Source organism: Mesocricetus auratus, unplaced genomic scaffold, assembly GCF_017639785.1.
Source record: "Mesocricetus auratus isolate SY011 unplaced genomic scaffold, BCM_Maur_2.0 Super-Scaffold_100008, whole genome shotgun sequence".
In the NCBI taxonomy this organism is placed as follows: domain Eukaryota; kingdom Metazoa; phylum Chordata; class Mammalia; order Rodentia; family Cricetidae; genus Mesocricetus; species Mesocricetus auratus.
This window is the reverse complement of record NW_024429192.1, coordinates 53,036,720-53,061,394: the sequence shown is the minus strand read 5'-3', so window position 1 is coordinate 53,061,394 and position 24,675 is coordinate 53,036,720. Positions and strand designations below refer to the sequence as shown.

The 24,675-nt window shown below is 42.4% G+C and overlaps 1 protein-coding gene across 2 annotated transcripts; it reads right to left on the bottom strand.

The window, feature by feature from the left end:
* Positions 1-1,195: 1,195 nt before the first annotated feature.
* Positions 1,196-23,535, bottom strand: Timmdc1 (translocase of inner mitochondrial membrane domain containing 1). Of its 2 annotated transcripts, none has more exons than XM_005071493.4 (7): positions 23,263-23,535; positions 18,774-18,939; positions 14,946-15,034; positions 13,530-13,597; positions 9,185-9,263; positions 5,044-5,154; positions 1,196-1,867 (listed from the first exon to the last, which is right to left on the bottom strand). In XM_005071493.4, exons 1-7 carry the CDS (start codon positions 23,454-23,456, stop codon positions 1,717-1,719), a joined length of 858 nt encoding a protein of 285 aa, XP_005071550.1. In that variant the 5' UTR covers positions 23,457-23,535; the 3' UTR covers positions 1,196-1,716. The 2 variants fall into 2 exon arrangements, with proteins under 2 accessions (XP_005071550.1, XP_021083648.1); XM_021227989.2 differs by lacking the exon at positions 23,263-23,535 and adding an exon at positions 21,185-21,989.
* Positions 23,536-24,675: the final 1,140 nt, after the last annotated feature.

Here is a 24,675-nt window from a genome sequence, read left to right as displayed (position 1 = left end):
CTCCAGCACTGTCCTGTAGGGTTGTCACAGAACCTTCATGTTTGCCGGTTAAATCTCTGGCACTAGGTGACATGTCTCAGCTCCTCTCCCTAAGCAGAGGTTGGGAGCTGGGACTGAAAGTATCTGCTCTCTACTCTGCTGAGAACATGGAGATGACCAGTCCTCATCCCCAGGAGACCAGGATTTGGGAAGTTGTATGCCAAGGATGAAATGCAAAATATATGATTAATAATATACTCGAATAATTTCACTAAATCTCTACTTTCAAGTATATAATACTACACTTAATGAAAAGCCTGAAACTCAAAGTATAATGGGGCTGAGGCTTGAACTCACTGGCTGAGTGCTTGCCTAGTACGTGCTAGACTCCAGGTTCATCTAATGGTTTTGATGTAAGTCACACAGCTGCTACGCTCTGGGTTGAAATGGAAAGGAAGTGGTTTGCCCCTGGAGGCCTTAGCTTTAGCTACAGCACTACACTGTTCTTACAGACCTTGCTTCAGAGTAGAACCAACTTACCAAGAGTGAGTACAACTCCATTTATAATGCTAGCAGTTTCTTCCCTCCATCTGATCCACAGTACAGGGTCCTCAACATGGCAGCAATGCTCACTGTGAGCCTGTCTTAGTGCATGTGAACTGTCAGCGGCACTACTCACGCTCTTTGGAGCCATTATTCAATGCCATTATTTTACACAAGCACTGTCATTCCACAGACTCAATTTGATAACCAAGACTAAGTGACAGACGGACAGATACAGAGTGGGGAATGATAAACAAAGGAACATGTTCCATCTCAGGAGGCACGGGGTGAGATTTCCCCATCCAACCTAGAAAGGCACAAAATTTAAAACTTAGAAACTGCTAATCCTGGACTCTTCCATTGAATACGTTCAGACCACAGTTAACGGTAAGCAACTAGAGCTGAAGAAAATATAACCAAAGACCAGAGAAGTGCTGCCCGCGTAGTTCAGTCTTTTGTTTCTTCTCCATCTGCCCAGAGCTGAAATCTGTAGACGGCTTCTCTCGGGTAGCCAGCTCCTTGCTCCTTGGTGTAGGATGGCGCATCTTCTCTGAGCCTTTCCTGTACACCACAGCACAGATGCTGTCAGCGATGTGGGATAGGAAACAAAGCTGGACTGCGCCTCTAACAATACCCACCTGCTCCCATTTTGCTAAATCATATTCAACTGGCATGGGAACCATCTTTTATTCTTATTAAAACAAACTAAATGCATTGAGGCCCACACTATTTGAAGGGTTCAAAGGAGGACGATTTCACAGGCCATTTCCTTGACAAAGTCCCTTCTCTTTTCAGTTACTCCTAGAGAATATTCTTAAAAGACGGGGGACTGAATAGGCAATCCAGACAACCCAACTTTACTCTTTTGAGAAGTATTTTACTTATATAAAATCTAGCAAGATGGAGAAATATAAGTATTCAGATGGATCAATGATCAGTATAGATAGGAAAATGTTACCCAATTCTTTGGGCTGTTTTGGTTCTGTTGTTTTTTGTGGGTGTGTATTTTTGAAACAGTCTCATACCATCTTTTCTCGGCCTCCCAAGCAGTTGGGATTACAGTGTGTGGCACCCAGCTCTGATTGCCCGATTCTTGATGTGAAGAGAGAAAAGGTAAGAGGCCAGCACTCGGCTTTGTCAGGTTGACAAGGAGTAGACCGGCACTGGCCTTCCTACACACACAGAGCCTCGTCCTCAGTCTCTGTTTGCTTTATCTGGTGATGAAGGGTTCCTAGGGAGGTTTAGCAGCTCCTGGATTCTCTGAGCATTTTCCTCAGGCTGAATCTTCTCCAAGCCACTTTCAATTTCCTCAGGGAGGAGCTCAGTGAGTTTCAGTTTTCGTCTCCTACAAGCAAGGGATAAACACTATCAAGTTCTGCTTCAGCACTTGTCCTTACAGACTTCAAACAAAAGGGCAATATCTGTCACACCCTCTCTGCTTTGCTATGACAACTCATGAGCAAATACCAGTCTTTGCACTCACAATACAAAGACTTTCTTCTCTCTCCTACCCTGCTCTACTTTCAGTCTAGTGATGATTTCCACAGCACCAAAATGGACACTGGACACCTAACATGATCTGGGACACTGTGTCCTGCGGTTCTCCCAAGTGATGAGTGGGAGCGGATACAACCTGTGGGGAAGTTTCCATTTCAGGCTGGGCTGTCCTCCTACCCTTCAGACTCAGGGGCTGTGAGCCTCTCACCAGATCTTGTCTCACCTCATGAAGACTGTGCATCGGTAGGTAATCTACGTGAATCATATAGGCATTTCTGCAGATACATATTTATGAGGAGTAGGCTCTAATTACTAAGAGATCAGTCCTTTTCCTAAAAAGAATCTTGGTGTCTTTCATTGATTATCAAGGCCACCTACATTTTAAGCGTCAACTCAATCAAATTTGACCATTTTTCTATCAAAACTCTACGGCCAGTCTTCTCTATTTTCTGCTAGGACAATTTTAAAAACTCTTATTTGTTTATTTTATTTTCAAGCAGAGGCTGACACATAAAAGTGACATAAACATTTGAATGAACTCTTCTTAGAAATACCATACACAGATTCATGATAGGTGTAAGTTATACATTTAAATTGTATTTTATGTGTATGGGTGTTTTGCCTGCATGTATTTCTATGTACCATGAGTATTTGGTGCCTGCAGAGGACACAAGAGGGTATCAGATTCCCCAAAATGGAAATACAGACAATTGTAAGGTGTTATGTGGGTACTAGGAACCAAACCTAGGTCCTCTGGAAGAGCAGCCAGTACTGGTTCTCCAGTCCCTACATTTTAAACATTATTTCTCTTGGCTGAAGAATTCCTTCATTACTATATTTCACATTGTTACTTTTGCCTATTCTCAGGTTCTCCATCTTCAAGTCACTGACAAACCTCTCGTTTTCTTCTCCTCCCTTTTAAAATTGGGATTTAATCATTATTTGTTCATGTATCCCCCAAAAGTTAACTCTTTCATAATGTTCTATATCATAACCAAATAGCCAATAGTTTCCTTTCTAACCGTTTTCCTAAAGCTTTGTTTTTAAAAAGAAGGCTCTCATGACATCCAGGGCACTAAAAACAAATGGATGTTTCCGTGGTTTTAATAATTCACAGTATTACATTTTACATTGCCACTTGGAATTTTAAGTGCATCATCCTAGAACCTGGATAACCATAAGCCCCGCATGCCCTCTTACCATGAAGAGGAAGGAACAATAGGAATGAAGAGCATTAGAGTAAATTCTGTCCCTAAAGCAGCTGGAGAAATTGAGGACTTAAAGTTAGGGAAAGCAAGGTTGCAGCTGACTCATACCCTAGTGGTAGCACATTCCCACAATCCCAGTACTCAGACACTGAGGCAGGAGGACTGTTAGAATTTGAGGCTAGGTTGGGCTGTACAATATAAATAATGAAACAGAACAAAATAAACAATGAAACCTAGTCTAATTCATGTCAAGGTGAGATTTAAGCTCAGTTTTCAAGGATTTACTGGCTCCAAACCAATGCTTTGCTCTCCTATAACATTTGGGAAGAGATCTATGTAGAGCTATCGTGTGTGTGTGTGTGTGTGTGTGTGTGTGTGTGTGTGTGTGTGTGTGTCAGACACACACAAAAAAATTCAAATACAATCCCTGGGGAAAAAACTGCAGCAGAAGAGACAGGTAATGTCTGAGTTCACAGCCAACCTGGTCTATAGAGTGAGTTCCAGGACAGCCAAGGCTACACAGAGAAACCCTGTCTCAAATAAACAAAAACAAAAAAAAAAAAAAAGAAGAGAAGAAGAAGGAGGAGGAAGAAGAAGAGGAGGAGAAAGAAGAAGAGGAGGAGGAGGAAAAGCAGCAGGAACGACAGTAGATTTCATCTCAGACACACAGGAGCTACACTATGATAAGCGCTCACACTTCAAGAGTTCTAGACAGCAGTACCAGGTCAAGCCTACAGAGTCTACAGAAAGTCAGTCATCAGTCTCACCACCTTACCCTACAAACTGAAGATTACAGAACCAGGCCTGTTGATTCAGTCCTGGAATCCCAGCTACTATGAGGCTGACAAAGGAGGATCACAAGTTCAGAGGCCAGCCTGAGCAACTTAGGAAGATACTGTCTCAAAATGAAAATTAAAAGGTGCCTGGAGATTCAGTTCAGTGGTAGAGTCTAGCATTGAGAAGGTCCTAGTAAGTCTCTAGCACTGAAAAAGAAAAGCTGTAGTGTATGAAACGATGAGATGGAAAAGCAAACGCTCATGTCCCACAGTGGCCTCCCATCCACACAGTTATTTTAACCCTTCTAGTTCTTGTCTATATTAAGAAGCAGAATTTCAAATATGGACACTTAGCAAGAACATTTTCACTTTTATCTGAAACCAAGTCTTACTACATAAACCAAGCTGACCTGGGACTCACTGTGATCACCCTGCCTCAGTTCCTAGACATTTTAAAAACAGAAGTACCTATCTACATCTCCCCTGCAAGGCTCAGGGGAATATAACAGAGGAGGGCAGAGGTTGTAAGAGCTGGAGGACCTAGAATGTGGACACTGTCTTCTAGGCAAGAGTTGGCCACAGCCTTGTGACCTAGAGCAGCTGTAATTACCCAATAAGACTTGCACAAGGTTAGACTGTCAGCATTCCTTAATGGGCCAGGGAGGGGCTCAGGAGGCCTGGCCCACCTCTGAGTATTTATTTATAGGCAGTTAATGTTGCTTGTAAGTTGGCCATGTTCCTATAAACAACTATTTACCAATGTTCTTGTAGTAACCCTAATTAAACCCACTAAGTCACAAGAGAGAGAAAGGAAAGAAAGAAGGATAGATAGATCTAAGGAAAGACCCTGATCAGATTAAAAATAAAATTAGTGTCTTTCATTTTTTAACCCCTTAATGAAAGAGATTTAAAAGACAACACAGAATGGAAAAACTCAGTAAACCAAACTCTTCTTTGATCTGAGTGACAGCGGGGAGAACCCCTGTCATAACATGGGCTGTGCTAGGAAGTCAGACCAGCAGTCTTCACAGGCTCCTTACCACTCTTCCAGCTTCTGCTCACGGAGTGCCTTCTGGTCCTTCTGTCTTCTCTCCTGAACTGTCTCATCACAGTACTTCTGCAGTGCCATCATCAGGGTTCCCACAGGCGTGCTGAGGGAGACAGCAAGTTCAAGGAGAAAGTCATCAGCCCGCATGACACAAGATTGTTCTTACTCATCAATAGCAGAGTGCTTGCCCATAGTCAGATACGGAAACATCTGGTAATTTAAACATTTCTTTCAAATGGAAAAAAAATACTGAGGTCATTTTCCTCCTGGGTTGAACAACAAAGAAAAAAATGGCTGGTATAAAGCAGTAACAGATACAGAAATGGGTTTTTTTTAATCATGGATAAGAAATAAACCAAGATAAAGGAGGAAATACCTATTTGTGACCAGTTCAAGTAAACTGCTCCAAATTGGAGGCTTCTCAAAAAGAAATGAGTAGTTCATTCAGGACAGTACCAGACCCTGGAGGACAAGACATGTAATGGGGATGGTTCACTGGGAGGAAGATGCTACTGGCTTTAAGAGACAGTGCCGTCAAAACATCTTATATCCTACATCTGCTATGAGTGGCAGCTGCCACGTCACCAGTTATACACGAAGAATGGACTGAGGTGCTAGAGAGATGATGGTGTTGCAGTAAAAGCACTTGCTGCTCTTGCAGAGGACACAGGTTCGGTTCACACCGCCTGTAACTCTGACTCTAAGGGACCCCATGCCCTGTTCGGGCCTCCAAGGGCACTAGGCATGAATGCAATGCACATATATACATGCAGGTACCCATATGTACACATAAAATAAAAATAAATGAATCTTTTAAGAAAAATAAAAAGAAATTTCTTTAGGGGCTGGTAAAGTGCTTGCCATGCATGCATAAAGACTTGAATTTGCATCCCGAGAGCCCAAGTAAAAGTCGGGTGTGGTAGCTTGCTCACTACCCTGTCTAGCCAATCCATGAGCTCCAAGTTCAGTGAGTAATCCCATCTTATAAAGAAAGTGGATGGGGCTAAGGACGCAGCTTAGTGATAAAGCCCTTTCCTATCTTGTGCAAGGCTCTAGGTTTAACCTCAGTACCAAAAAAAAAAAAAAAAAAAAAAAAAAAGTTAGGTGGTATGTGACTGAGGAAGACACTGGACCCTGATTTCTGACAAACAGAATTTTCTTTCCTGCGTCCTCAAGGAAAAAGTTTTGACTTTTATATATGTCAAATTCTTTCATTTAAAGATTTTATTATTTTTTTTTTGCTAAGCCAAAGAAAACTAAAACTACATCAGCAGAATGGAAAAAGAAAATGTCACAGAGAGAGAGGGAGAGAGAGAGAGAGAGAGAGAGAGAGAGAGAGAGAGAGAGAGAGAGAGAGAGAGAGAGAGAGAGAGAGAGAGAGAGAGAGAGAGAATATGAATTAATTATGCACCATTAAAAAGGGAAACTGCAGGGCGTTGGTGACGCATGCCTTGAATCCCAGCACTAGGGAGGCAGAGATAGTCAGAGAGCCCTGGAATGGTGTGACAAGGAGAATCCTAAAGTTTCCTAAAATGTGCTGGAGTCATTCATGTAAGGAGAACCTTGAGTGCTTGTGAGAAAAAAAAGTATCTGTGAACTTGTTTTTTTCAAAACATAAAATTATTCTTGAACTGTGTCTTCATGCTCCTCTCTGGTGTATCTGATAGAGTGAGTTTACTTTAGATTACTCATTCAATGCCTCTATGGAAAAAATGTTTTTGCTCAGGGTAGCTTGTCCTTGTGATTGAACATGTTATTCATGGGATTCCTCTTAACCCTCAGTGTAAATTGTCTGATTCTCTGAGTAAAGTTGGCTATGGCATGAGACTGTAGTCTGCCTCATTTTTAGGATCCATTCTCCTGGGTCCCACAGCTCTAGAGTGGTAAATACTCCACCAGGCTCATGAGGAGACAGCACACCTGACTTTACTGTGTTGCATAGAAACATGGATTTCACAGATTTGAATTCATCAGAAAGGAGATTATCTGGGGGAGCCCTTTAAAAGCTGCTTCCTCTGGCTGGAGAAAAGCAGATTGGAAGTTATGAGGAGAGGTATTGCTATTCTGAACATGGATTGCCCATGAGAAAGATATGGGTGGCTCCCAGGAACAGAAAGGGAGTGTCTGGCTTACAGTGGGGAAAACAGATCTATACAGTTTGACTCAGATTCGTTCAGGGACATACCAGGGAGAGTATAGCTGAATCATGCAATAGTTTTAGTTTTACTGCCTATTTTGGTTTTGGTGTACTGTTATTTTTAGAGACAAGTTCTCATGTAGCCCAAGCTGGCAATGTAGCCAAAGATGACCTTGAACTCCTGTCTTTATATCCTAAGTTCCAGGACTATAGGTGTGTGCCACCAATGCAAATACCACTTTTACTTTTTTGAGGCAACTCCGCACTGACTGTGATATTATCTGTACTACCTTACACTCCCACCAACAGGGTTTTGTGGTTCCTTTCACCTCTATCCTTGCCAACACAGACGAAAACCAATATGTCAACTATCTAAAGTTAACATTATTATAAAGGGTACGTACTATGTCTCTTGATGTGATATGTACAAGGGCACAGCTGCACTTACACAGCATCCCTGACAAAAACACTTAACCCAAATCTAAAGCAAGACTAATCAAAGCAAACTGAAAACCATTCTGGGTACCACTGTGGGGGCGGAAGGGCTTTGAATACAGACTTTCTTTCACATATGAGCTAGAACATGTTTACTGCAAAATCTCTACCATGAGTTCACCATAGGAGATGCATGCTGACACATTTAGGGGTGAGATTTTATGAGGTCTCAAATGGTTTAATCAAAAAAAGGAAAGGAAGAATGTATCTCATACATATATAGGTATATAAATAATAAGTAGGCAAATGTCAGCAATTGGTGAATCCCAGTAAAAATCACCCGAGGGCTTTGAGTTTTGTTGTTGTTTAATTTTTGAGTAGTGCTAGGGATTGGCTTAGCCTTGTACATGCTGGGTAAATGCTCTGACACTGAATTACATGCCCATCCCTGATATGGGTCTTTACAAAAGTCTTTTTCCCCCTTTGGTTTTCTTTTCTTTTCTTTCTTTCTATAATTTACCTTTTTATTTTATTTGCATTGGTATAAGGTATCAGATCCCCTGAAACCAGAATTACAGACAGCTGTGAGCTGCCATGTGGGTGCTAGGAATTGAACCTGTGTCCTCTGGAAGAGCAGCCAGTGCTCTTAATCTCTGAGCCATCTCTCCAGCCCCTGTTTTTCTTTTTCTTTTTTAAGGTTTTTCAAGACAGAGTTTCTCTGTATAATAACACCAGATGTCCTGGAACTCACTTTGTAGACCAGGATGGCCTTGAACTCACAGAGATCCACCTGACTCTGTCTCCCGAATGCTGGGATTAGCTTCATAGGGTCTTAATATACTCAATCATCCAACTTTTCTGTAGGTTTGAAATTGTTCAAATTTTCAGCATTTTAGCTAGGGAAGAAAACCTTTAAATAAAATATGTATCCAGTTAAATAAAAAATACAATTTTAAAATATTACAAAGCACACGTTCTATGTGAACAATTTTCTGATCATTTTTCTTGCTCCCTATGAATTGTTCAAACTACAAGTAATTTCAGGTATTGGTAATGTTTACACATATTTTACCCAGGGAAAAGGATTCTTGACTATATATTCTATTTAACTCTACTGAGTGTTCTTTACTGTTTTAATTATATAGTAATAACTATAAATAAAACAAGTGGACAGCCAGAGCTGAGGATATGGCTCAGTGATAAGAATATTTATTGTTCTTGTAGAGTAGAGGCCCTGGGTTTTTTTCCTAGCACCCATATCAGGCAGCTCACAACTGCCTGGAATTCCAACTTCAAAGGATCCAGCACTCCTTGGACACATACATAGACATACACGTGTACACATAAATAATAAAAATACATATTCACAATTTTAAAAAGCAGAGCATTTACTAGTATCTGGGTTCAATCCTCTCATATCCCCCTAAATAAGGAACTGAACAGTTGCAGCCACTGTCAATATAGGACATAAATCTTTAAAGACTCTGCAGACTAAATCTGTTCTTTATAATGAACATCTTTAGTAAACAACCCATTTAGACTAAACCAGGTTAACACTTACCCCAACAAGGCTCCAATTATACCACCAGCCACCAGGCCTCGAATACCTAAGTTTACTCTGAAAAGACCTCCTGTGACAGCTATTTAAAAGGGAGGAAAAAGGCAATATTAAATCATCTTTAAATGCTAGACTTCCAGCATTTACAGTAGGAACAAAGACCTCTACATGAGCTTTCTGAACCCATCATGAACAGTATAGTGTCAGCCATGAAGGTAACTTTCTGTCCACTCCACAGTCAAAGGAAGAAAATATTTTGTAAATACATTAGACATTTTAAATATACTCAGTCTCAAGTTGGGGGTGGGGGGAAGGCATGCAGTTCATGCCTTTAAACTCAGCACTTGGGAGACAGAGGCAGGCAGATCTTTGAGTTCAAGGTCTACAGAAGGAGTTCCAGGACAGCCAGGGCTACACAGAGAAACCAAATAACAAAACAAAACAAACCCGCAGTCTCTCCTATGGCTCTAACACCATTCTACTTCATTTCTTATACCCATTTCCTCTTTAAAAAATCAACATTCATTTCACCTTCTCCCACCTCTTCCTTCTTTGAGGCAAATTTGTCCAAACTTAAGGGACAGCAGCAACAACAAACCCCTTCACTAGCCCCTGAACATTATGCCTTCTCCCAGCCTTGCCCCATCTGCACTGCCTGCTATTCAGTGCAATCAGGCCGACCTGCAGAGGCAGCATTTAGCATACAATGCCACCTGGTGACCGACACAAGGAGTGCACTCCTTTTCACTAGAATTCCATTTCTAGGACACTGGTTTAAAGTTTCCTTTCTAAAAGCAGGGTCTCATGCAACCCAGATGTCTTCAAACTCAGTAGGAAGCTGAGGATGACCTTGGACCTCTGGCCTCTTTGTGAGTGCTGAGATTACAGCCATGTACTACCACCTAGAGACTGTGGAGCTCAGGAGGAAGTGCAGAGCTCCGTGCATGCTAAGCAAGCATTCCACCAACTGTGTTACATACATGCCAGCTGTTTGCCCCCTTCACTAATGCCATCCTAGGTGGCAAATAGTTTAAGTGTTTAATATGAGGATTATATTTCTATTTAACTACTATATATTCACCTAGATATCATTCAGAGTATACTTCCAAATAAAATATTTTTGAGAAACAAAATGGGGCCATGTTATATATACTAAACTTTTAAATTTCTGTGAATATATTATTAAATTCCATTATCATTAAATTTTCAGTTTTCGATATTGAAGTTCCCCACATGATTCTAATTGCATGGACATACCACAAATTTTTATCTTAACACCAATTTTCTATTTGTAAATGTTTTAAGTAAAAGCACTCTTACACATAAATCTTCACACATTTGATGGCTTCTTTAAAATGAACTCACAGAAATGAAATTCTGGGACAAGGGGTATGAACATTCTTATTTTAAAAATAATTTTTATTTCAGAATATGAGTTTGGGAGAGGTATGGGCAGTACATCTGCTGTTACCTGCTGAGTCATCTCTCCAGTCTCCAAGTGTGGTGGTTATTCTTGGTTGCCAGTTTGACTATATCTGGAATTAACTAAAACCCCAAACTTGAGGGGCACAACTGTGGGGGAGTTTTTGCTTAACTTGAAATACAAAGATCCATTCTAATGTGGATCTTTGAGGCAGGAATGCACACCTTTAATCTGGGCTACCCCCCCCCCCACACACACACACACCCTGCTGGAAGCCTGTATAAGAACAGGAGGAAGGAAACTTGCTCTTTGCCTTCTTGCCCTTGCCTGGCTAGCAAGCCATTCCCTAACTGGCATGAGAGCCTACTTCAAGAGTCTGGTGTACACGCAGACCAGCTGAGACCCCAGCCTCATGGGCTGAACAACTGTAAAACAGAGAAGCACATTAGCAGGGCCTGCGGTGGCCCCACATGTGCTAGGTGTGTCCTCAAGCAGGATCTCCTTATTGAGGAGCAGAAACTTGTCTTTTCTTTTTGGCTTTTCAAGACAGGATTTCTCTGGGTAGCCGTGGCTGTCCTGGAACTCACAGAGATCCTCCTGCCTCTTCCTCCCAAATGCTGGGGTTAAAGATGTGCCATCACTGTCCGGTGAAGAGCAGAAACTTGTGAAAGTGCTGGCGACACAGCACAGAGTCAGAAAGCAAAATAAATTTAGAGCTTTCTAGAGTCATAAATGTTGAAGCTCGCAAAACTTTTTTCATACATAGTCTTACTCTATAGCCCATACTTGAGGTAGTCCTCCTGTCTTTGCCTTCCAGTTGCTGAGATTAGAAGTGTAAGCCACCATGCCTGACTGGTTCTTTCCTCTGCTATCTTAAGTCTATGGTTCAGTTCTTCTCCAGTAAAAATCTAAAAATATTTTTGTATGATTACAAATGCACATTTGTGTGTTTGTATATGTGTGTACACGCATGCATGTGTGTGCATATGTACCATAGCATGCATGTAAAGTTCAAAGGACAACTTGAGGTATGGGTCCTCACTCTTCACTTACTTAAGGGTCTCTCTGTTGTCTTTCCACACTGCTTATGGAAGGCTGGCTGGGAAGCTAAGGATTTTCTTGTCTCTGTATCCCATCTCCTAATAGGAGTGCTGGTATTACAGATGTATCTTAACATTGGTTTGAGGATTTGAACTCAGTTCCTTACATTTATATGGAAAGTGGTTTTACCCACCAAGTCCTATCCCTTGCCATCATCCAGTGAATTTTTAATTTCCATTACTGTACTACCAACACCAGCTATTTTCATTTGATTAAAATTTTCTATCTTTAGCATTACATTTTGATTTGACATTATTTGAGTTTGTCGGCTCTTTTCAACATATAGTTTCCTTCTATCTATCGGAAATTTCCACCCCACCTCACATTTTTCCATGTCTTGTTGCTATTACTGTTGAAAATGAACTTTTTTCTTTTTCTTTTTTCAGACTTCTCATTAAACTTGTATTTTAATGGGCCTCAAAATTCTGTGACAGATTTTTGGTCAAGTTGTTTCCATTAAAAAGTACTGATTTTGAAAACTAATTACTTAAAACTGCCACACACAAAAAAAACTTTTTTCTTTTTGAGACAAAGACTCATGGCCCAGGCTAGCCTCAAACTCTCTACATAGACAAGAATGAGCCTGAATTTCTGATCTTCCTACCACGTCCCTCACATGGCTGAGGTTCTACTTTTAGGTTGTGATTTATCTAGATCAAATCTCTATTTTCCTGAAGAGCACAGCCACTGATGTGTGTTCTAAGTTCTTATTTTTATGTCTGGCTTCTTGGAAAGAGTCAGTTAACAATTCTTAGTAAGTTGTAATTAAAGGTTCTACCCTTGGACAACAAATCTGTCTGTGGGCTGGAAAATGCATTTAAACTTCAGTTTACATTATCTTTTCTAGTTTTTACTTTCTGTGTCCACAAGAACTCACATACAAACAAATAAAATTAGCTTGCTAAGGCTCACACTAGTCTCTCCTTAGTGCACAGAGATCCCTGTTATTGCCCTTTGTTTTTGTTGTTACTTTTTTTTAAGATACAGTATCTTCACATGCTACCTGGGTTGGCCTTGAACCTGTGGGCTCAAATGATTCTCCTGTCTTGGCCTCTCAAGCAGCTACCTCTGGTTTTATTGTATCCTCAACAGCACCATTAAAATACAGCCTGGTTTAGTAGTCAGTGGTTTACCCCAAACAAATCAGAACCTTAGGCTGGCTGTATCAGGAGTCCCTGACTGTTTTAAACAACTTCCTTGATGTGGAGTCTCCTGTGTGCTTTTCCAGAGAATTCCAACTGCAGGGATGACAGGCATCTGTCACCACACACGCCTCTATGCTCTATTTTTAATGTTTAAATGGTGTGTCACCAGAGAGGAAGAAAGCGTTAGACAAAACCAAACTCTTACCATGAGAAAATCTGACCCTTCATCCTTCCCATCCCAGTCTCACCCCGAGCTATCTCCTTCCTTGCGCTTGAAACACCAGCTGCTTCTGCAGAACATCTCTTCCATTTCCTCTTGACGTCTCTTTAGCCCACTCACCTACATTTTGCTCCTTCCCAATCTGCAGGTGTCAGCTTCAACGACCCTGTCCATGTCACATCCGGTCCCACCTATTTGCTACTTTCTGTCATAGAAGCTGGGTTTGTTTGTGTTTTTTGGCCCATTGCCACGGGTAAAATTTAATGAAAGCAAAGATCTTGTCTGCTTTTAGTAACTACCAAGGGTCAACTATGAGGCTATCTGTAAGCGTATTTTATATGAAGGTTGAAAAGGATATAGTGTGAAGACAATCAAAAAATTTCACAGTTCTTATTCATAAATCCTATATATTCTAAACCATACTTGAAATTAAAATGTGACAAGAATAAAACTCCTTACCTCCAGCAATGACAAAATGGCTTAAGGCATTTTTATTTTGATACACAGTTAGTCCAGTGTTCACTGTGCTGTGAAGAGAGGACAAAGAAAAGATTTCATTCAAGGTACACCCATTCACCTTCCTGACTGTTACTTTCACTGAAATAATAGGTTTTTTTGTTTTGTTTTGTTTTGTTTTTTTGGTTTTTTTCGAGACAGGGTTTCTCTGTGGCTTTGGAGGCTGTCCTGGAACTTGCTCTTGTAGACCAGGCTGGCCTCGAACTCACAGAGATCCGCCTGCCTCTGCCTCCCAAGTGCTGGGATTAAAGGCGTGCGCCACCAACGCCCGGCGATAGTTTTAAAACATCCTATTAGGACTAAAGAGGTAGCTTGTCTATCATGCACAAAGTCTACCTTCAATCCCCGCACCACATCAGACTAAGCATGGTAGCTCATGTTTATAATCCCAGCATTTGAGATCTGGAGGCAGGGGGATCAGAAATCCAAACTCATCCTCAGCTACACAAGAGGTTCAAAGCCAGACTGAGCTACATGAGACCCTGTCTTTAAAAACAACAACAACAACAACAACAACAACAACAAAAACAAAAACAAAATTCCTGTATTTTAAATCCTTGTTCTAGTCTAGGCCCCTTCAGTGTGTTCTACACTAACATGCCTATGGGTCTCTAGGTAAATCTGTTGAAGAATGAAACAATAAAATCTAGTTCCCAGAACAAATATTCATTTAGAAGAGTCAACTTAGAAAGAAGGGCTCTACAGCATTTTCCTTTCTTCGAAAGGTTCATTCTGTTCCAGGCATGGTGGCACACTGTAATCCTAGGACTTGGGAGAGTAAGATTTTGAGTTTAAGGCCAGCCTGGGCTACATAACAAGACACCCATGTCAAAAAAATAAAAGAAAAAGGAACCTCTAAATCCGTTTTGAGCTGTAGAGCTCCATCATGGAATCAGAACTAACATTGAACCAGTTTCTCATGTCCCTACAGGTTATTAAGAAAAGGGCATTTCAGGGTCAGCGGTACGGCTCTGTGGATAAAGACACCTGCTGCCAAGCCTGACCTATGCTCAGCCTCCAGGGCTGACATGGTGAAAGGAGAAGCGACTCCTCCAAGTTGTTCTTGGACCGCCTCATGCACTCTATGGCATAGGTGTTGGCACATAGACACTGACACACACACAAATGGAAAAGGCATTATGAATATTTCCATGTGAGTGTCCACTTTCATAATAATACCTTTCGCTCAAACAATGTACTCCTACAAGAATACTGGCAAGACAGCACATGATTCCAGGAGAATCACAAGTCTGAAGACAGCCTAGACTCCACTGCATTCTAGGTCAGCCTGAGATATAGTAAGACACTGCCTCCCAGACCCAAAAGATACAGTCAACTCTTGTACAACCGAGCACTTACTTGAATATGGTCACAAAAACTGCAGTTCTCCAACTCCAACGCCAGCCATACCGAATGAAGCCCCTCGTGCCAGCTCGGTGTGCACTTTGCTAAAAATAATTTGTTAAAATGCTGTGAGGCTCCGAGATACTTGGACATTTTCCTTATTCTACAACTGTACTGCAGAAATGTCAACTGCAAATTACTCAGGTATACTTAAACAGAAACACAGAAAAAAATTCTAGAACTATCATTAAGTACTAACATGAGCAAAGACTCGGGAGTCAGAGAAAAGGGCTAAGAAGCTGTTGGCTCCTCCCCATTTGAGAGAGAGCCATATCTTCTCATGCAGTGCTAGCTACAACCCTGATTATGAGCAAGAAGCCGAGAGGTGGTGGCACACACCTCTAATCCCAGCACTTGGGAGGCAGAGGCAGGCGGATCTCTGTGAGTTCAAGGCCAGCCTGGTCTACAGAGTGAATTCCAGGACAGCCAAGGCTACACAGAGATACCCTGTCTTGAAAAATACAAACAAACATAAAAGAAGGTAGTAGAAGAGAAATCAGAAGTCACCCTAAAGGGCTCACAGAGTGGTATCAAATGGCAGGTTACCTCCTGCACCATTAACAGTGATAACTACTCTTCCACTTTTGATGCTGAGGTCACTGCCCTCAATAACCACTCTGTCAAGCTAATTTTCTGACATGACAACCAATTCAGGTAGGCAAAAGAGTGGTGGATCTGGCCCACCTGACCTTCAAGGAGTAAGAAGCCCTGGAGTACCATCTCAGCAAGAACATAAGAGGAAGAGAAAGACCCTCAGCTTCTAGGCCTGAACTCAGCCCCCACTGCACTGAGTATCTGCCCTCAGTTTCCATCACAGACTGTCAGAAGAAGTGGGGGACTTAGGGAGTCCTACTTTCAAGTACCATCAATAAAGTTCACTGCTGGGCTGGAGAGATGGCTCAGCAATTAAGAGCAACCAGGGCTCAGTTCCTAGCATCCACATGGTGGCTTGAAACAAACCACAGTTCCAGTTCCATGAGACCCAACACCCTCTTCTGACTTCTGCAGACAGCAGGCATGCCCATGGTATGTACACACACACACACACACACACACACACACACACACACACACACACACACACACACACACTTCCAAACTCTGTCTGTCCAGTCTAAAAGCAATAATACCTCGGAAGAGTAGAGTACACCGAGGATCCAGGTGTTGTTTTCTAAATACCAATCTTCCCTAAAAGAAATCTTAGTTCCACCAGACATGATAGAACACAACTTTAATCTCAGCACTGGGGAGGCAAAGGTAGGAGGATCTCTGTGAGTTCAAGTCCAGCCTAGCCTGTATAGCAAGTTCCAGAACAGCCAGGGCTACATTGGGAAACCTTGTCTAAAACAAAACCAAAACAACTCTGAGTTGGCCACTTGCAAGAGGAGGAATAGAAGAGCAGGAATAAGAGCTGAAAGCCAGTCTGGACTACCAAGCAAGACACTTCTTAAAAAACAAAAACAGAAAAACTCACAGGCAGTGGATTTAAAAGGGTTCCAATTGTCCTAAATACAAGTCAACTGGAGTATTAGAGCAAATGACAGTAATGGGATATAACTCTATTGAATAAATAAGACATTCTGAGTGCACATAGATAGAAACAAATTACAAACAAGAATCATGTGCTTCACAGGGCAGTGGCGGCTCACACCTTTAATCCCAGCACGCAAGAGGCAGAGGCAGATGAATCTCTGTGAGTTCAAGACCAGCCTGGTCTACAAGAGCTAGTTCCAGGATAGCCTCCAAAGCCACAGAGAAACCCTGTCTAGAATATAAATAAATAAATAAATAAATAAAATAAAAATCATACACTTCATGAGCAGACCACATACACTACGTGTTCCTAGAAGATGACCTAGTTTGTGCAGTATATTCTGAAACTCACATAATGACAAAATTAACTAGCACATTTCTCAGAACAACTCATTACTACTTTTATTATTATTTATTAATTAAGTGAATGAGTAAATAAATATAATAGGGGTGACTACTAGTACTACTACTTAGCACACTAACGAATGATTATAAAAAAATGCTAGAATTAGAAAAAGGCCATTCAACAATCATGACAGTAAGAACCATTTCAAGGAAGAATAAACTGAATTCACCAGGTGGTGGTGGCGCACACCTTTAATCCCAGTTCTTGGGAGGCAGGGGCAGGCAGATCTCTATGAGTTCGAGGTCAGCCTGGTCTACAGAGCGAGTTCCAGGATAGGCTCCAAAGCTACAAAGAGAAACCCTGCCACAAAAATACAAAACCAAAACAAAAAAGAATAAATTGAATTCTAAAAGCACAGGGTAGATGAAAATAAAACGAGATATTTATAAAATCTGAAGGTCTCTAACAAGAATCTATAAAATACTTATTTATGCTATAAGAACCTGGCAGATCTCATCTTACCCATGTAAATAAGTTCACACCAAGAGTCAGAGAACAAATAGACAGCATATGCTTCTGAAACAAGGTACTGAAATATCAATTCTAGGGTACTTCTGCCAAGAAACAAGTCTAAATCTTTTTCCCTCCGTCCATCTGTCCCTCTCTGTATGCATGCAAGTGTGCCAGGGCATGCACAGGGGTCAGAAGACAACTTATTAAGAGTCTGCTCTCTCCTTGCCCCCATCCTGGGAATCAAACTCAGGGTGTCCAGCTTGGCAGCAAGCATCTTTAGTCACCGTCCCATCAAGGTCCACAAGTCTGATTTTTTTGTTTTCAAGACAGGATTTCTCTGTGTAGTTCTGGCTTCCCGGAACTCACTCAGTCAACCAGGCTGGACCTCAAGCTCAGATTCTCTTCAGATTGTATAACTCTTTCACCTTTCACAAATCTCAATTTTATTATGAGAAACTTGGTGGTTTAGAAGAAAATGCACCCCAAAGGAAGTGGCACTATTAGGAGGTGTGGCCTTGTTGGAATGAGTGTGGTCTTGTTGGAGGAAGTGTGTCACTGTGGAGGTGGGCTTTGGGCTTTGAGGTCTCATATATGCTCAAGCCATACCCAATGTCTCAGACCACTTCCTATTGCCTACATATCAATAGGAGTGAGTTCCAGGATAGGCTCTGAAACATTACAGAGGAACCTTGTATGGAAACAAACAAACAAACAAACAAAAGAGATGTAAAACTCTCAGCTCCTTCTCCAACACCATGTCTGCCTGCATGCTACCATGTCCCACTGTGATGATAATTGAGTACACCTCTGAAACTGTAAGCCACCCCCAACTAAATGTTTTCCTTTATAAGAGTTGTGGCCAGCCGGGCGTTGGTGGCACACGCCTTTAATCCCAGCACTCGGGAGGCAGAGGCAGGCGGATCTCTATGAGTTCGAGGCCAGCCTGGTCTGCAGAGCGAGTTCCAGGACAGCCTCCAAAGCCACAGAGAAACCCTGTCTCGAAAAACCAAAAAAAAAAAAAAAAAAAAAAAAAAAAAAAGAGTTGTGGCCATGGTGTCTCTTCAAAGCAATAGAAACCCTAAGACAGAAACTATCAAGCAAAATTGTGGGGCACTCTACAAATGATCTACAATGTTTAAAACTGCCCAAGGGCAAGACTGACAGAGAAACTGTTTCAGACTAATGGATTCTAAAGAGGCATGAGGCAAATTCAGTATGTAATCTACTATTAGATGCTAAGCAAGAAAAAAAAGATCTTAGTGCTTCCATTGCTGTAGATTTAATTTCTTCACCCTGACATTCCAAAATTCTCCCAATTCAATATCTAACAAAAATGAAGTGTAAAGAGAATAGTTAAATTGGTGTATCCCCATTAGCCCATCAGTACTTACCACAGCATCGAAGCGGTTATGATAGATTGCCCCTTGACTCTGCTCAATATAGCGGTTTTTAGCATGAATAAAAGCAGGTATTCCTCCATATGCCCAGCCAATGATGCCTGCTGAAGCAGCTGCCTTGTAGATATATTCAACTTCCTTTGAAATGTTCTGATGTTCACTAAAATACCAAAAAGAAAATGTTGTTGGGACATTATTCAAAACACCGTGTTCATAATGATACCAAACACTTACACCACATTTTGTTATGGGAAGAACTGATGAAATGCTTTTGTGAATTAAATAGCGCGGTGATACAAGAGCGGCACAAGTTGGTATAATGGTGGACACCTATAATTACAGCATTCAGGAAGCTGAGGTGGGGGACTATGAGATTGAAGTCAGCCTTTGCTACATAATGAAACCCTATTCTAAAAACAAAACAACAATACACATATGTCTTAAACAAAAGCAATCTATGCTACTAGAAAACTAGGATAGTAATTATCCTTGGGAAGAGGGCAGGAAAGGGAGCTCCTGGGACACCGGTGACAACTTCTGGTGTTGCTTATATAGATATGCTCATCTATGAATACTCATTAATAAGTACACTTAGAAATATTTTTCTAAGTAACAACGAATAACCCTAGAAATAAAGAAAAATTTTTGAGTTGGATAAAGAGACTAATACTTTCGTTTTTAAGTTCTAAACTAATAAACATCACATGAATAGCGTACCACAAGAGGGCACCAAATCTCATGTGAGCCAACAGGAGTTTCCTGGGAACTGAACTCAGGACCTCTGGAAGAGCAGCCAGTGCTCTTAACCTTTGAGCTATCTCTCCCATACATAAAATACTAATTTTAAACACCTGAAACGTGGATTCTAAAGGTGTCAAAACGCAGAGGCTGGAGTTGATGGCTCAATTGCTAAGAGAACTTGCTGTACCTGCAGAGGACTGAGGTTCAGTTCCCAGCACCCACCTGATGTTCACAAATGTCTATAGTTCAAATTCCAGGATATCTGACTCTTCTTGCCCCATTGGGTATGAAGCACCTACACAGTGCACAGGCATACATGCAAACATTCAAACACATGTAATAAAAAATAAGTATCCTTTAAAAAGTCAAACTCCTGCCGGGCGTTGGTGGCGCACGCCTTTAATGCCAGCACTCAGGAGGCAGAGGCAGGTGGATCTCTGTGAGTTCGAAGCCAGGCTGGACTGACAGCCTCCAAAACAGAGAAACCCTGTCTCGTAAAAACCAAAAAAAAAAAAAAAAAAAAAAAAAAAAGTCAAACTCCTTACTAAACTCGTTTTATGATATACTCAGATGGCACTACAAAGAGCACTGGACGCTATCACAATGGCTCCAGCCTATAGTCATGACGCTTGGGAGACTGAGACAGGAAATTCACTGAGCGAGGAAGATCCAGGTCCACCTGCAGAGCACAGTGAGACACTTTATCGAGAAAATGTCTCACATTGTCTGGGACCTCCTAATCCTTCTGCCTTCACCTCAAGTGATGTCACTGCAGGCATCATAAAAATCATAAAATGGGGGGGGAAGTATTGAGAAAATTTACTATGCAATAGGCAGCAAAGGCCAAACTAAAATAAGGAAAAGCTGTTTAATTCAAATTATGTCTCTCAAATATATAAAAACTAGAACTTTAAGAGTTTCCAGGATGGATTCTTTTTTTTTCCCCCGGTTTTTCGAGACAGGGTTTCTCTGTATTGTTCTGGAGGCTGTCTTGGAACTCACTTTGTAGACCAGGCTGGCCTCGAACTCAGAGATCCACCTGCCTCTGCCTCCAAGTGCTGAGTGCTGCTGGGATTAAAGGCATGCACCACCAACGCCCTGTCTTTCCAGGACAGACTCTTAAAATAGTTAAACAATACAGCAGTCCTATAGTGACCCTCCTACATGAACCAGTATTTAGATTACTATCTTCTGAAAGTGTGGGATCCTAATTCTCAATCACCACAATTTTCATATACAAAACTTAAAATTCCAGAAAACAAATCCTTACATTTACATTAATAGGAGAGCTGCCATCATTTAAATTTTATGTATTTTATATTGAACAGAACTTTAAAAACTCATCTACATAAAAACTGATCTATGGCTGGGCGTTGGCGGCACATGCCTTTAATCCCAGCACTCGAGAGGTAGAAGCAGGTGGACCTCTTGTGAGTTCCAGGCCAGCCTGGTCTACAGAGTGAGTTCCAGTATAGGCTCCAAAGCAATACAGAGAAACACTGTCTCAGAAAAAAAAAAAACTAAAAACAAACAAAAAAATTGATCTACTGTAAAACTCAGAAAAAAATGTAAAAGGACTTGAAGTTTAACAAGCCAGAAGACAGCAACGCTTTGCCTCTTTGTTTAACACTTTGAATAGTTAGTTCAATGACGGTAATCTTTACCTCAATTTAGTGCCATAAAGGCTCAGGCTGAGTGTGCAGTACACTCTTGTAATCTCAGCACTTGGAAGATGGAGGCAGAGGATCAGGTCATTCTCAGCTACACAGGCATTTGAGGCTAGCATGCCATCTCATAGTCCCCCAGGAAAGAAAATGAAATAAATATAAAAACAGTAAAGACTCTAAAATGTCACAGTCAGTGCAAGCAGCTAAAGAATGGTGGAAAGGTGACAGGACTGAGGAACGGGATGGAAGTAGGCATAGGAACAGTGTTGTGATCTGGGGTCTGCTAAACATCATGCAGTCAGATCAGTCACTCTGAACCTTCCTTTTCCCTTTCACATGATGGATGAAAGCATAAAAACTGCGTTAGATTATTTCTCAAGTTTTGTTTAGTTCCAATACTCTGTGGTTTATAATACCGATCAAAATGACTGTCTTGTGTGGGTCATAGTCATGCAAGTCTGTAATCCCAGCAATTGGGAGGTGGAAGCAAGAGGTTACTATGGTCTACAACCCAGGTAGACATTGCCTCAAAAACTAAAATAAATCTCCTATATACTACAGAAGATCTCAAAAATATACAAACTTTAGGAAGGAGCTTTGAGAAATATCTGCCATAGTATTTCCTAAAACAAAGATCACGAGGGGCTGGGGCAACAGCTTAGCAGTTAAAGAGCACAGTACTGCTCTTGAAGAGGGCTCAGAATCCATTCCTAGTCCCCACACATGGCAGTTCACATTGTCTGTAACTCCATTTCCAGGGGATCTGACATTATCAGGCACGGGACACACAGACATACATGCAGGCAAAACATCCATACACATAAAATAAAAACAAATATAATTTTCTTAAAAAGACAAAATAAAAACGTGATGAAACTAATAGAATAATTAAATACAAGTCTGTCAGCTACCTTGGCCCAACTAATTTAATCAATTGATAACACAGGGTAGTATGGTAAATTACTTCAAGAAAGGTTAAACTTTCACTAGTAATAAAAAAGTTAAATAAATATTAGGTGAAAGTAATACAAGGAACTAATCATTTGCTCGTCACATTGTTCATTTTAATATCTAGTTTCTGGAAGTGAGGTAGATCTGGGAGTGCAGCTCCTGTGGCCGACGAGGTCTTAACTGGCCTAGCACAGGCCAGTGGTCCCAGAATCTGGGAGGCTGAGAACGGAATGTTGCTTCCGGCTCCAGGCCAGGCTGGTGGTCTACACGTAACAGCCAGGGTTTCATAGCAAGACCCTGTCTCAAAAAAGGGCAGGGGGGGGCGCTGAAGAGGTGACTGCAGTTAAGATCATGTACTGATCTTTTTTTTTTTTCCTTTGGTTTTCGAGACGGTTTCTCTGTGGCTTTGCAGGCTGTCCTGGAACTAGCTCTTGTAGACCAGGCTGGCCCCGAACTCAGAGATCCGCCTGCCTCGGCCTCCGGAGTGCTGGGATTAAAGGCGTGCGCCACCAACGCCCGGCTCAGGCACTAATCTTGCAAAGGACCCGAGTTCAGTTCCCTGGAATCCTGTCAGCTGACTTGCAACTACACGTGACTCCAAATTCACCAGGGTCTGATGCCTCTGGCCTGAGGGCACCTGCATTCGTGTGTGTACACACACACAAACATAACTTTTAAAGGTGGAGGTGAGAACACGGGGCAGAGGGGAAGGAAAAAGCAGAGAAGGGAAGGGGAACATCGTCACTAATTTTAGTTTCTCGTGCAAAATAAAAATAAGGCTGACAACTCTCTCGGCCCTTCCCCGACGCCCACTTGAGGTCTACAGGGCCACTACCGGCCAAGAAAGATCAAAGCTTGAGGCCAAATGAAACATGAAGAGGAATGCTAGCGTGGACCTCTAAATACAGTTCCCAGTGATTACCACAGGACAGTAGCCGGATTGACTCGATTTTTCCAGAATGTAAAATCGGGGTACGATGCTATTTTAAGAGCGTGATTTTGGATGAGTCTGACTCTAAAATCCAGCGGGCGTGTCAACCAACTCCGGCAGGGCAGAGATCGCTCCGGCAGCGTCGCTGCGATGACCCCGAGTCACCCTCCCCACACACCCGCGGCGTTTTTACTCTTTGGCAAACAGGTGCCGGAGGCGGTCCCATCCGGATTCCGGGAAACCCGGCTCTGAGACACGTGAATGCGGCTCCCGATCCTCCGCAAAGTCCTGGGGATCCGCAGCCACAGCACCGGCAGCGAAGACTCGGGGGAACGGACCCCAGACCCGGCAAAGGCGGCTGCGGGGCGCGGGCGGCGGCGCCTCCATGGCGCCCTCCCACCCGGGGACAGACACCCTGGGGCTGGCGAGCACCGGGGGAGACGGTGACCCGCACCGCGGGGCAGAGCAGTACCGGCTCGCTTGAGGAGACACGACACAGGAAGTCCCGCCCTAGTCGCGCAAAAGGCCGAGGGGAGGGGCGACAGCGGGACCCGGGCTGAAAGCCCTTCCGCTTAGGGTAGTCGTGCCCCGGAAGTGAGTTGGCGGTAGGTCGGGTCTACTGGGCCGGGCTCTGCTCAGCCAGAAGTGCTCTCGGCTTTAGTGAGGTGGTCGGTTGGAGATGCACAAAGCCCACATAGAAGGCGACGGTAGTTTATCCAGTGCATGTGGAGTGCGGAAAGGGACAGGCGATGTGTTTCAGCCAAGTCTGTGCACCACCGAGCCGAGCGGGGTCCTCCCTTGTCCTGACACTAGGGCGCACCCGAATGGCTCCAAGATTTGAGGATGCTTTTTGAAGCGTCAGCTGTGGGCATTTTTTTTCATAACGTGGGTCCCGCTACAAGTATTCGTACGCTTACTGCTCTGAGAAGGCGTAAAACCTAGAACTTTTATCGTTTAATAACTGGAACTATCATTTCCTGCTTACATGCTTCGAAGTCTAGTTTTCGTTGGAATGCCCTCTCACCGGATGAAGCGGCGCACGTCTGCAATTTCAACCTTTAGGAAGTGAAGGATGGTTTAAGACCTGATTTGGCCATGTATGAGGCCGGCCAACCCGGGCTTCACAAGACCGCAGCATGATTCCCAGCACATATATCAGGCATATCACAACCACCTGTTCTCCAGCGCCAAAATACCATACATCCGGTTCTGGACTCTTGCACACACAACTTGTTTTTAATGTGTATAGTGCTTTATCTGCACATACACCAGCCTGACAGAAGAGGACAACATACCACTATAGATGGCTGTGAGCCACCATGTGGTTGCTGGGAACTGGAACTCAGGATCTCTGGAAGAGCTGTAGTCAATGCTCTTAACCACTGAGCCATCTCTCCAGGCCCCGCCCCGCCCCACCCCACCCCCTTTTTAAAAAGTAAAATACCAAGGCAAAAACAAGAAAGGTTCATCAAGGTAAAATATTCCCAATTGGTTTGTGTAATATTTAACCCTTGGCAATTACCACATATCCCATATTCTCTGCAAACCCTTTTACCTACTTTCTTATTTTCTAGTTAAAGTACCGTACTGGATATACAGCTCAGTG

Excerpts from the sequence above, each read along its gene's own strand:
- Timmdc1 (XM_005071493.4), bottom strand. The coding sequence starts at position 23,456 with ATGGAGGCGCCGCCGCCCGCGCCCCGCAGCCGCCTTTGCCGGGTCTGG. Across the intron at positions 15,035-18,773 it reads ATAACCGCTTCGATGCTGTG|CAAAGTGCACACCGAGCTGG; the intron begins GTAAGTACTGAT and ends AATTATTTTTAG. Across the intron at positions 5,155-9,184 it reads ATAATTGGAGCCTTGTTGGG|CACGCCTGTGGGAACCCTGA; the intron begins GTAAGTGTTAAC and ends TGTCTCCCTCAG.